At 43.3% G+C, this 15,139-nt stretch overlaps 1 protein-coding gene across 1 annotated transcript in view; it reads right to left on the bottom strand.

Annotated features, from left to right (window-relative positions):
- Positions 1-13,874: 13,874 nt before the first annotated feature.
- The window catches only part of LOC106585906 (transmembrane protein 132C), a 481,307-nt gene continuing 480,042 nt past the window's right edge, over positions 13,875-15,139 (bottom strand). Inside the window, exon 9 of the mRNA XM_045707191.2 lies at positions 13,875-15,139. This exon is cut by the window's right edge and continues 21 nt beyond it. Within this exon, the coding sequence (XP_045563147.1) occupies positions 13,955-15,139 (1,185 nt within the window). The 3' untranslated portion in view covers positions 13,875-13,954.

Below are 15,139 nucleotides of genomic sequence, written 5' to 3'. Positions count from 1 at the left end.
CTCTTGGCTAAGAAGCAATTTTTTTTATTTTTTTATTGAAAACATTCACAGTAAAGTACTTAATTGTTACTCAGAAATTATTTTGATATTGAGATATAAAACAATGGCTGCATTGGACATTTAAATCAAAGCGTGTAAAAAAGGCATACATTTGAATCAGTATGAATATAAATGAATCCCTTGAGTAATGATGCTAACCATTCTCTTTATTAGCCTTGTTGCATTGTAGGTTGTGGGTCAGGGAACACAATGAACAGGTTAGACGATGTTAATGGAGATTGTGTTACAGAGTGTAGTGCTATGGGAGATGTGGCACTTTATGGTGTCTCTGTCTGTATAATAAGCCACTAAAGCTCAGGGTCTTTTAGGCATTGTAACTTTTACTGCCAATTCATCACCCAGTTACACTTCACCATTGCTGCCTGGACCACAATACCAGACAAAATTGGTACGATACTGTTACTCACAGAATGTCAGTAAAAGTTTGCCATAAACTAACAATGCAAGTGCCCTTAACAGTTTTGCAAAATTCCCGGAAATCCAGCTTGAAGTAGGTGTTAGTTTTGCGTCTCTGACTTCTTACACTGGTTTATTTTATTTCATCTAACCCAGCTTCCGAGGGCTTTCAATGTGAGCTGGGAAGATACCGTAGGGAGTACTGTGAGTTACAATAAAGAACGAGCAAATGTTGTCTAACAATTCTCAACACGGTTCATAATGAGTCCACTTGACTTTTAAATGAGATGTAACCCCACTCTACGAACTCACATATTATGCAACTGTTGAGGAATAAGATCACTTACTTATCACTTACGTTTACTTATGTAAACTGATACACTATCATGAACCCATTACTGCTAATACATTATAGATAATCTCAAAATCAGTGCTACCCTGGGTGAGTACTGTTGGGTGGGGGGTGGATAGAAACACCTGATGTCATAATGGGGTGGGTATTAACACCTGATGTCATAACGGGGTGGGTATTAACACCTGATGTCATAACGGGGTGGGTATTAACACCTGATGTCATAACGGGGTGGGTATTAACACCTGATGTCATAACGGGGTGGGTATTAACACCTGATGTCATAACGGGGTGGATAGAAACACCTGATGTCATAATGGGGTGGGTATTAACACCTGATGTCATAACGGGGTGGGTATTAACACCTGATGTCATAACGGGGTGGGTATTAACACCTGATGTCATAACGGGGTGGATAGAAACACCTGATGTCATAACAGGATGGCTATAAACACCTGATGTCATAACGGGGTGGGTAGAAACACCTGATGTCATAACAGGATGGTTATTAACACCTGATGTCATAACAGGATGGGTATAACACCTGGTGTCATAACAGGATGGGTATTAACACCTGATGTTATAACAGGATGGGTATTAACACCTGATGTCATAACAGGATGGGTATAAACACCTGATGTCATAACAGGATGGGTATAAACACCTGATGTCATATCAGGATGGGTATTAACACCTGATGTTATAACAGGATGGGTATTAACACCTGATGTCATAACGGGGTGGGTATAAACACCTGATGTCATAACAGGATGGGTATAAACACCTGATGTCATAACAGGATGGGTAGAAACACCTGATGTCATAACAGGGTGGGTATAAACACATGATGTCATAACAGGATGGGTATAAACACCTGATGTCATAACAGGATGGGTAGAAACACCTGATGTTATAACAGGATGGGTATAAACACCTGATGTCATAACAGGATGGGTATAAACACCTGATGTCATAACAGGATGGGTAGAAACACCTGATGTTATAACAGGATGGGTATAAAAACCTGATGTCATAACAGGATGGGTAGAAACACCTGATGTCATAACAGGATGGGTATAAACACCTGATGTCATAACAGGATGGGTATTAAAACCTGATGTTATAACAGGATGGGTATTAACACCTGATGTCATAACAGGATGGGTATAAACACCTGATGTCATATCAGGATGGGTATTAACACCTGATGTTATAACAGGATGGGTATTAACACCTGATGTCATAACGGGGTGGGTATAAACACCTGATGTCATAACAGGATGGGTATAAACACCTGATGTCATAACAGGATGGGTAGAAACACCTGATGTCATAACGGGGTGGGTATAAACACATGATGTCATAACAGGATGGGTATAAACACCTGATGTCATAACAGGATGGGTAGAAACACCTGATGTTATAACAGGATGGGTATAAACACCTGATGTCATAACAGGATGGGTATAAACACCTGATGTCATAACAGGATGGGTAGAAACACCTGATGTTATAACAGGATGGGTATAAAAACCTGATGTCATAACAGGATGGGTAGAAACACCTGATGTCATAACAGGATGGGTAGAAACACCTGATGTCATAACAGGATGGGTATTAAAACCTGATGTTATAACAGGATGGGTATTAACACCTGATGTCATAACGGGGTGGGTATAAACACCTGATGTCATAACAGGATGGGTATTAACACCTGATGTCATAACAGGATGGGTATAACACCTGGTGTCATAACAGGATGGGTATAAACACCTGATGTCATAACAGGATGGGTATAAACACCTGATATCATAACAGGATGGGTATAAACACCTGATGTCATAACAGGATGGGTATAAACACCTGATGTCATAACAGGATGGGTATAAACACCTGATATCATAACAGGATGGGTATAAACACCTGATGTCATAACAGGATGGGTATAAACACCTGATGTCATATCAGGATGGGTATTAACACCTGATGTTATAACAGGATGGGTATTAACACCTGATGTCATAACGGGGTGGGTATAAACACCTGATGTCATAACAGGATGGGTATAAACACCTGATGTCATAACAGGATGGGTAGAAACACCTGATGTCATAACGGGGTGGGTATAAACACATGATGTCATAACAGGATGGGTATAAACACCTGATGTCATAACGGGGTGGGTATAAACACCTGATGTCATAACAGGATGGGTATTAACACCTGATGTCATAACAGGATGGGTATAACACCTGGTGTCATAACAGGATGGGTATAAACACCTGATGTCATAACAGGATGGGTATAAACACCTGATATCATAACAGGATGGGTATAAACACCTGATGTCATAACAGGATGGGTATAAACACCTGATGTCATAACAGGATGGGTAGAAACACCTGATGTTATAACAGGATGGGTATAAAAACCTGATGTCATAACAGGATGGGTAGAAACACCTGATGTCATAACAGGATGGGTATAAACACCTGATATCATAACAGGATGGGTAGAAACACCTGATGTTATAACAGGATGGGTATTAAAACCTGATGTTATAACAGGATGGGTATTAACACCTGATGTCATAACGGGGTGGGTATAAACACCTGATGTCATAACAGGATGGGTAGAAACACCTGATGTCATAACAGGATGGGTATTAACACCTGATGTCATAACAGGATGGGTATAACACCTGGTGTCATAACAGGATGGGTATAAACACCTGATGTCATAACAGGATGGGTATAAACACCTGATGTCATAACAGGATGGGTATTAACACCTGATGTCATAACAGGATGGTTATTAACACCTGATGTCATAACAGGATTGGTATAAACACCTGATGTCATAACAGGATGGGTATAAACACCTGATATCATAACAGGATGGGTATAAACACCTGATGTCATAACAGGATGGGTATAAACACCTGATGTCATAACAGGATGGGTATAAACACCTGATATCATAACAGGATGGGTATAAACACCTGATGTCATAACAGGATCGGTATAAACACCTGATGTCATAACAGGATGGGTATTAACACCTGATGTTATAACAGGATGGGTATAAACACCTGATGTCATAACAGGATGGGTATAAACACCTGATGTCATAACAGGATGGGTATAAACACCTGATATAATAACAGGATGGGTATAAACACCTGATGTCATAACAGGATGGGTATAAACACCTGATATCATAACAGGATGGGTATAAACACCTGATGTTATAACAGGATGGGTATAAACACCTGATGTCATAACAGGATGGGTATAAACACCTGATGTCATAACAGGATGGGTAGAAACACCTGATGTTATAACAGGATGGGTATAAACACCTGATGTCATAACAGGATGGGTAGAAACACCTGATGTTATAACAGGATGGGTATTAAAACCTGATGTTATAACAGGATGGGTATTAACACCTGATGTCATAACGGGGTGGGTATAAACACCTGATGTCATAACAGGATGGGTAGAAACACCTGATATCATAACAGGATGGGTATTAACACCTGATGTCATAACAGGATGGGTATAACACCTGGTGTCATAACAGGATGGGTATAAACACCTGATGTCATAACAGGATGGGTATAAACACCTGATATCATAACAGGATGGGTATAAACACCTGATATCATAACAGGATGGGTAGAAACACCTGATGTCATAACGGGGTGGGTATAAACACCTGATGTCATAACAGGATGGGTATAAACACCTGATGTCATAACAGGATGGGTAGAAACACCTGATGTTATAACAGGATGGGTATAAACACCTGATGTCATAACAGGATGGGTATTAAAACCTGATGTTATAACAGGATGGGTATAAACACCTGATGTCATAACGGGGTGGGTATAAACACCTGATGTCATAACAGGATGGTTATTAACACCTGATGTCATAACAGGATGGGTATAAACACCTGATGTCATAACAGGATTGGTATAAACACATGATGTCATAACAGGATGGGTAGAAACACCTGATGTCATAACGGGGTGGGTATAAACACATGATGTCATAACAGGATGGGTATAAACACCTGATGTCATAACAGGATGGGTAGAAACACCTGATGTTATAACAGGATGGGTATAAACACCTGATGTCATAACAGGATGGGTATAAACACCTGATGTCATAACAGGATGGGTATAAACACCTGATGTTATAACAGGATGGGTATAAACACCTGATGTCATAAGAGGATGGGTAGAAACACCTGATGTTATAACAGGATGGGTATTAAAACCTGATGTTATAACAGGATGGGTATTAACACCTGATGTCATAACGGGGTGGGTATAAACACCTGATGTCATAACAGGATGGGTAGAAACACCTGATGTCATAACAGGATGGGTATTAACACCTGATGTCATAACAGGATGGGTATAACACCTGGTGTCATAACAGGATGGGTATAAACACCTGATGTCATAACAGGATGGGTATAAACACCTGATATCATAACAGGATGGGTATAAACACCTGATATCATAACAGGATGGGTATAAACACCTGATGTCATAACAGGATGGGTATAAACACCTGATGTCATAACAGGATGGGTATTAACACCTGATGTCATAACGGGGTGGGTATAAACACCTGATGTCATAACAGGATGGGTAGAAACACCTGATGTCATAACAGGATGGGTATAAACACCTGATGTCATAACAGGATGGGTATAAACACCTGATGTTATAACAGGATGGGTATAAACACCTGATGTCATAACAGGATGGGTAGAAACACCTGATGTTATAACAGGATGGGTATTAAAACCTGATGTTATAACAGGATGGGTATTAACACCTGATGTCATAACGGGGTGGGTATAAACACCTGATGTCATAACAGGATGGGTAGAAACACCTGATGTCATAACAGGATGGGTATAAACACCTGGATGTCATAACAGGATGGGTATAAACACCTGATGTCATAACAGGATGGGTATAAACACCTGATATCATAACAGGATGGGTATAAACACCTGATATCATAACAGGATGGGTATAAACACCTGATGTCATAACAGGATGGGTATAAACACCTGATATCATGACAGGATGGGTATAAACACCTGATATCATAACAGGATGGGTATAAACACCTGATGTCATATACAGGATCGGGTATAAACACCTGATGTTATAACAGGATGGGCAGAAACACCTGATGTTATAACAGGATGGGTAGAAACACCTTGATGTCATAACGGGGTGGGTATTAACACCTGATGTCATAACAGGATGGGTATAAACACCTGATATCATAACAGGATGGGTATAAACACCTGATGTTATAACAGGATGGGTATAAACACCTGATGTCATAACAGGATGGGTATAAACACCTGATGTCATAACAGGATGGGTATAAACACCTGATGTCATAACAGGATGGTTATTAACACCTGATGTCATAACAGGATGGGTATAAACACCTGATGTCATAACAGGATTGGTATAAACACATGATGTCATAACAGGATGGGTAGAAACACCTGATGTCATAACGGGGTGGGTATAAACACATGATGTCATAACAGGATGGGTATAAACACCTGATGTTATAACAGGATGGGTATAAACACCTGATGTCATAACAGGATGGGTATAAACACCTGATGTCATAACAGGATGGGTAGAAACACCTGATGTTATAACAGGATGGGTATAAACACCTGATGTCATAACAGGATGGGTAGAAACACCTGATGTTATAACAGGATGGGTATTAAAACCTGATGTTATAACAGGATGGGTATTAACACCTGATGTCATAACGGGGTGGGTATAAACACCTGATGTCATAACAGGATGGGTAGAAACACCTGATGTCATAACAGGATGGGTATTAACACCTGATGTCATAACAGGATGGGTATAACACCTGGTGTCATAACAGGATGGGTATAAACACCTGATGTCATAACAGGATGGGTATAAACACCTGATATCATAACAGGATGGGTATAAACACCTGATGTCATAACAGGATGGGTATAAACACCTGATATCATGACAGGATGGGTATAAACACCTGATATCATAACAGGATGGGTATAAACACCTGATGTTATAACAGGATGGGTAGAAACACCTGATGTTATAACAGGATGGGTAGAAACACTTGATGTCATAACGGGGTGGGTATTAACACCTGATGTCATAACAGGATGGGTATAAACACCTGATATCATAACAGGATGGGTATAAACACCTGATGTTATAACAGGATGGGTATAAACACCTGATGTCATAACAGGATGGGTATAAACACCTGATGTCATAACAGGATGGGTAGAAACACCTGATGTTATAACAGGATGGGTATAAACACCTGATGTCATAACAGGATGGGTATTAAAACCTGATGTTATAACAGGATGGGTATAAACACCTGATGTCATAACGGGGTGGGTATAAACACCTGATGTCATAACAGGATGGTTATTAACACCTGATGTCATAACAGGATGGGTATAAACACCTGATGTCATAACAGGATTGGTATAAACACATGATGTCATAACAGGATGGGTAGAAACACCTGATGTCATAACGGGGTGGGTATCAACACATGATGTCATAACAGGATGGGTATAAACACATGATGTCATAACAGGATGGGTAGAAACACCTGATGTTATAACAGGATGGGTATAAACACCTGATGTCATAACAGGATGGGTATAAACACCTGATGTCATAACAGGATGGGTAGAAACACCTGATGTTATAACAGTATGGGTATAAACACCTGATGTCATAACAGGATGGGTAGAAACACCTGATGTTATAACAGGATGGGTATAAACACCTGATGTCATAACAGGATGGGTATAAACACCTGATGTCATAACAGGATGGGTATAAACACCTGATGTCATAACAGGATGGGTATTAACACCTGATGTCATAACAGGATGGGTATAAACACCTGATATCATAACAGGATGGGTATAAACACCTGATGTCATAACAGGATGGGTAGAAACACCTGATGTCATAACAGGATGGGTATAAACACCTGATGTCATAACAGGATGGGTATTAACACCTGATGTCATAACAGGATGGGTATAAACACCTGATGTCATAACAGGATGGGTAGAAACACCTGATGTCATAACAGGATGGGTAGAAACACCTGATGTCATAACAGGATGGGAGTAAACACCTGATGTTCTTCCTGTTGCCCGCATTATTTTCTAACTTCTTTTTAATTCTCTTCATCTTTAGAGAAATGACAAACACAGCAAAGGAACACAAACGCACTGGTCCATAGGTTAACTATTAATTTCAAGCTGTCCTGGCCTATGCCGTTGAGAGAGCGCCTAAGCTACCTGCGACTTGGCATCCGTATTGGCCCACCGCCGCTACAACCCGCCCCACTAACCAAAGCGGCGCTAAGTAATGAATGCGAAATGAAAACCAAATGTCATGTGAAGACACAGACCGCTTCCCTTTGCCTTCGATGGCCAGTCATTTTTCTTGTTAATGTACCATGTCGAATTTGTAAGGCGACGGCGTGAAAATGAAAGGTTGCATGTCTCACTTGGTTGGCAATATGTATTTGATAACCGCAGTAAATCAATGCGGTGCAGGAGGAACACATGTTAATGGAAGAGCCACTAAATTGGAAAAGAATTTGTTTTAGAAAGGGAAAACCGGTTCTGTGCAACTGGGAAACTCGATGCACTTGTTTATTCACTGAGAAAGAGAAACAGGTGAAAAATAGAAAGAAATAGGTAAGAGAGAGATAGAGAGATAGAGTATTACTTCTGGTTGATCCTTTTATTCCTACTACAAGGGATGCAGTATTAATTTGTGCACTAGGTGCTAAATAAACACATCATCAAATTAGGTTTTCAAATGCTGATGAAGTGCTTTGTAGTATTATTTGGAGGGACAATCTACTGTACAGTAGGCTTTGATAGCATTACAGAAGAGAAGGACAATGCCCTTTGAGGCAGCAGTTCCAAATCAGCTTCTCTGTGCTGTGGGGCATATTTACCTTAATGGAAAACTATTTGTGCTATTTAAAAAAAATGGTGATAATACAGCAATCACCTTTCTCAGTGCCTGTGTGCAGGAATACTTCCCCATACATCAGACGCATTATATCTGAGAGGGAGGAATAGCCTCACTGTAGAAGAAAATACTTCAAAGACTAGTAGTGATGTTCATGAACTAGTCTATCATTGTGGAATAGGGAATGTCTTCAAAGTTAGACAATGTCTCAAACTATTGACAACTAATAGTGTTATTATTCAGGCAAGCTTTTTCAGGTTTACAAGGATTCATTCAATGGAAGCCATTTTCGAAATGATCTCAGCAGAAGACATCAACAGCAATACAACAACAATTTTCTGAGGATAATATTCTGAGGATAAACATACCTTACTCTTGATATCCCACTTATCTTTTTATTACCCTTTTTTTACTATTAAGTCGAGAAGTGCTGTGTCAAATAACCAGAAAATGAAGAGCCACCAATAACGAGCCATACAGGTTTAAGGGGAACATTTCAAGGCTTTTATATACATAGATCTCTTTATTGTCCACGTCCACAAAACCCTTGCATTTTAAAACATAACTGTGAAGAAGAAAAAACATACGGAAAAATGAAAAGAAAGGAGATCAGAAATGGACTAACATCTATGGTTCACTCAACACAATGTACGGCATCCATATTAGGAAGTATGTTTGCTTCACTTTAAGTTCTGTTCAGAGAAAACAATGACGGGACTTGAGTAGAAACTCCAGAGGCTCAGCAGGATATATTGCTTTTCAGTCCCATTCTTCACTGCTCAGGGAAACACTTGATCTACTTACCAAGTACTTTTACTTTACTACAATGGAAAACAAAATGGTAGGTTTTGATTGCATTGCAAAACCACAAAACAAAATGTGTTCGTACTACTGTTCTGATGCTTGATGAAACGAGCCCAGACTTTACATCTGTTATTGTGTTTTGAGGTGTACTAAAAGAGGATTCCATTGATTATCATCTTCAGTTTCCATGTCCTATTGCTTTGGTGGACGCCTTGAGGGTCTGTGAGGAGATCTGTTCCTGAACTTACAGTTACAGTTTGAAATCCATTCAAGTCTTGGATCATTGTGGTCAACGAGTTAACTGCACGTCGTGGTCAGTCGCACATAATTGTCTCTACGCAGTTCTCGTCGCTGGAATCTGATTCCATTCGTGTGTCTATGTTCTACTCTCTATGTTTAACAGGGGTGGACAACTCCAGTCCTCCAGGGCCTGATTGGTGTCACAGTTTTGCCCCAGCCCCAGCTAACACACCTGACTCCAATAATCACCTAATCACAATCTTCAGTTTAGAATGTAATGGGATTAATCAGCTGTGTTTGGTAGGGATGGAGAAACATCAGTGTGACAATCAGGCCCTCGAGGACTGGAGTTGTCCACCCCTGTAAGTATGAGCTCTGGACTTGGTGTGAAAGATTTGCCACCACTTTTATCTGAATGGAGAGGCAAACCAATTCCTACCCTGTACAAATACAAGCACTTAGATTCAACATCTTGAAACGAACCATAAAGAACCATGAAAATAAAAAATAAACACTTTCACACGGCAATGGCAGATATACTGTGTATAACATACCTCCCTTTGCACTGTAAAATGTACCAAAATCCTCATGTTGGCTAGTGACCTGCTCTTATCAACTAGCACTCTGAAACATTTTATTTACACCAACTTCTCTGTAATACATTTATGTATAAATATTGCAATCTTACAATCTACAATGCACTTCCACTGTTCCCTCTGTGTGAGTGTTCACCTGAGCTGACTGAGAGCTGATGTTCCTATCTCACTGAGCTGACTGAGAGCTGATGTTCCTCTCTCACTGAGCTGATGTTCCTCTCTCACTGAGCTGAATGAGAGCTGATGTTCCTCTCTCACTGAGCTGATGCTCCTCTCTCACTGAGCTGAATGAGAGCTGATGTTCCTCTCTCACTGAGCTGAATGAGAGCTGATGTTCCTCTCTCACTGAGCTGATGCTCCTCTCTCACTGAGCTGATGTTCCTCTCTCACTGAGCTGATGTTCCTCTCTCACTGAGCTGATGCTCCTCTCTCACTGAGCTGACTGAGAGCTGATGCTCCTCTCTCACTGAGCTGATGTTCCTCTCTCACTGAGCTGATGCTCCTCTCTCACTGAGCTGATGTTCCTCTCTCACTGAGCTGACAGAGCTGATGTTCCTCTCTCACTGAGCTGATGTTAAACTCTCACTGAGCTGATGTTCCTCTCTCACTGAGCTGACTGAGAGCTGATGTTCCTCTCTCACTGAGCTGATGCTCCTCTCTCACTGAGCTGATGCTCCTCTCTCACTGAGCTGATGCTCCTCTCTCACTGAGCTGATGCTCCTCTCTCACTGAGCTGATGCTCCTCTCTCACTGAGCTGATGCTCCTCTCTCACTGAGCTGACTGAGAGCTGATGTTCCTCTCTCACTCTCCGCACCCTTGCTGACCATCAAATAAATTAAACAACGGGGGAAGGGAACGACAGATCTTTCACATCTTTCAAAATCAAACATAAGAATCTGTCAAAAGAGGAAGAAACATGGGGGTGGGGTCGGTTAATGTTCCAATGTTCATAAATGCACAGCCTGACAAAAATGTATGGGGGGAAAACACAACAACATACTCTGACGGACGTGCCACTCCACTGTCGCAGGTCCTGTTAGGGTTCTGTAGTGTACTGAACACCACAGAGTCTCTGGTCTTTGTAGTCCTACAGGACATTGTTTACATTAGATCCCATCCTCAGTAGTACATACACATCCAGGGTTTGGAAAGCCCTGGCTTGCTCTGTGGAGGTCCCAGGCCTGTTGTGCAGTCTTTGCATTCCTGTCCAGATACAAGGTGAAAAGGCCAGGGTCAGGCTAGTTTAGACTAACAGGAGAACAACCTCCATTGGCTACTTTCAGTTTCTGTCCATTGTGCAAGTGAATACCTTTGTCTTGGAGTCTTGGAATAACATTTCTTTCCAAGACTCTCCTATTAGAACTCAGAATTCCAGAACAATGTGTTGTTTGGGAAACCACAGAGTTGTCCTCACACTGTCTAAATAACACCGTCTACACTTGGCTTCTTATACATGTTGTTGTTGTGACATAGTTAAAAAAGATTGTTTCACACAGGTTGCGCTCTGATGATGACAACTTCAGGGTTCAAGGGTTAGGGCCAGAGAGTACTGTGTTGTGGTGCATTTACTCTGAGTAGGAGGACATATTCCAAAGAGAAAAGAAAGAGAAAAGAAATTCACAGTTCAAAAAATGACCTTTACATTATCTCCTCGCAATTGAGAATTGAGAGTATTGACAGCACAGGCTGTTGTGTAAGACTAGTATGCCATCATATGTCATGTTTATTTTCTGAAATATGACAATTATATTCTAAATTGCCATTATGCGAGGTTTAATTGCCATGTCTGTGAGGCAAAACAATTTCACAATACATAATATAATTTGTATCTGTATTACTTCAGACCGAAACGAATGTTGTTATAAATATATAAAGACGATTACAATGAAATAAATCAATTTCTGACTCCGGAATCACTTACGTTGTAGGCTATTCTATGTGACTCTGTAGTTCATGTGTGTTCATTTGCACTGCTGTCTGACCACATATTTGTTCAATATGTCCTCAGAGCTAATGTTCTCTGTGAATTTACACTGCCCATATATCTTCACTCTCTAGCTTTACTGTCTAGAACCATTTGCAACCCTCTCCTCTTTCTTCGTTCTATTATTTCTCTACCCACCCTCTGTCCTCTCTTCCTGGTCACCTTCTCTCCAATCCCCTGTCCTTCTCTCTACCCACCCTCTGTTCTCTCTTCCTGGTCACCTTCTCTCCAATCCCCTGTCCTTCTCTCTACCCACCCTCTGTTCTCTCTTCCTGGTCACCTTCTCTCCTATCCCCTGTCCTTCTCTCTACCCACCCTCTGTCCTCTCTTCCTGGTCACCTTCTGTCCTATCCCCTGTCCTTCTCTCTACCCACCCTCTGTTCTCTCTTCCTGGTCACCTTCTGTCCTATCCCCTGTCCTTCTCTCTACCCACCCTCTGTTCTCTCTTCCTGGTCACCTTCTCTCCAATCCTCTGTCCTTCTCTCTACCCACCCTCTGTCCTCTCTTCCTGGTCACCTTCTGTCCTATCCCCTGTCCTTCTCTCTACCCACCCTCTGTTCTCTCTTCCTGGTCACCTTCTCTCCAATCCTCTGTCCTTCTCTCTACCCACCCTCTGTTCTCTCTTCCTGGTCACCTTCTCTCCTATCCCCTGTCCTTCTCTCTACCCACCCTCTGTTCTCTCTTCCTGGTCACCTTCTCTCCAATCCCCTGTCCTTCTCTCTACCCACCCTCTGTCCTCTCTTCCTGGTCACCTTCTCTCCTATCCCCTGTCCTTCTCTCTACCCACCCTCTGTCCTCTCTTCCTGGTCACCTTCTGTCCTATCCCCTGTCCTTCTCTCTACCCACCCTCTGTCCTCTCTTCCTGGTCACCTTCTCTCCTATCCCCTGTCCTTCTCTCTACCCACCCTCTGTCCTCTCTTCCTGGTCACCTTCTCTCCAATCCCCTGTCCTTCTCTCTACCCACCCTCTGTCCTCTCTTCCTGGTCACCTTCTGTCCTATCCCCTGTCCTTCTCTCTACCCACCCTCTGTTCTCTCTTCCTGGTCACCTTCTGTCCTATCCCCTGTCCTTCTCTCTACCCACCCTCTGTTCTCTCTTCCTGGTCACCTTCTGTCCTACCCACCTCTCTCTTCTCTCTACCCACCTCTATTCTCTCACATCCATCATCCTCTCAAACACCTTCCAATGTCCTATCATCTCAATCCTCCAGACCAAAGGCATTATAGGTGAGTTTTAATCATGTTCCTCTCTGTCTGATGCGTTCTAGCTCTGTCCATCTCTCTCTCTTTCTCTCTGATAAGTTCTCTCTCTCTCTCTCTCTCTCTCTCTCTCTCTCTCTCTCTCTCTCTCTCTCTCTCTCTCTCTCTCTCTCTCTCTCTCTCTCTCTCTCTCTCTGTCTCTCTCTCTCTCTCTCTCTCTCTCTCTCTCTCTCTCTCTCACAGATTGTCTTGTAGCCTCTCCATGTAGGTTCTGATCTCTGCCGATGGACCCAGGTCCATGTCCTGGCACACCCACTTGATGTCGTCCTCGTTGCCAATGAGGATGGAGTTAGTGTAGGGCCCCCCATCGTCAGGCAGCACTGTGGCGAAGGAGGTGAACTTAACCCGCTTGCGCTTGGCAGCGCTGGGGGAGTTGTTGAGAGGCTCGGCCTTGCCTGCCGGGTCCTTGCCAGCGCACTGCCGGGGCTCCGAGAGGGAGCGGGGGAGGGTCTGGCCGTGGGTGGAGGTCCTCTGCACCTCCACATTACCCCCTCCGTTGAGCAGATACTTGCTCTCCTCGTAGCCCTCACTCCGATCAATGATGGTGGTGCACTCGTCCTGGTGCGGCGACTGGCGCTGGTCACTGTGGTGTTCCAGCAGGTCAGCCTCGTTGCCCAGCCACACCCAGTCGTGGGCGTGGTTCATGTTGCCTTGCTCCAGCGCGGGCAGCTGCTTGTGACGGTAGCGGAAGGCAAAGCTCACACAGTTGATGAGGAACACCAGGATGGCCAGGCAGAAGACCCCCAGCAGGGCGTACATGCCGATCTCCAGGTCGGATAAACCCCGGGGGGTCTGAGACAGGTCGCTCTCCGCGCCCCCAGGTACGTCCACCTGGGCAGGGAAGCTGGTGTAGTCCACGGGAGCGTTCTGGCCACCTGTCCCCCGCTTGTTGCCTCCAGCCCGGTGGGTGACAGCGGTCTTAGTGGTGGTGCTAGTCTTCCTCATGGCGCCCTCCTCACGGTCTGAAGCAGCGTTGGTGTGCTTCCAGCTGTCCGATCCAGCCTTGTCTCCCTCCAGACCCTTCTGTCTCTGGTCGCTGGTGCTGTTATCCAGCCCGCCCTCTTCCTCATCCTGGCCCATGCCCCTCAGCTCCACGTCGTTCTGGCCAAACTTGACCCTGACGCTGCCCACACCCATACCCAGGACACTCTTCCTCTTAGACTTCTGGCAGGTCTCGGAGATAACCATCTCCACTCGGACCAGCGGTCCCTGGCCCTCACCCTCGGCCACCACTACGGGCCAGCGCAGTGGCTGCTCCTGGTAGGTGGACACCACCGCCTCATCCAGGGAGGTGGCGCTCAGCGTGAAGTCTCTGGGGTCGTAGATGTCGAGGGGTGTTACAGAACCATCACTGTACTGGAT

Source organism: Salmo salar, chromosome 24, assembly GCF_965601325.2.
Source record: "Salmo salar chromosome 24, fSalSal1, whole genome shotgun sequence".
Lineage (NCBI taxonomy): Eukaryota > Metazoa > Chordata > Actinopteri > Salmoniformes > Salmonidae > Salmo > Salmo salar.
The sequence above is the reverse complement of the archived record's forward strand: the minus strand, read 5'-3'. Positions and strand labels throughout refer to the sequence as shown.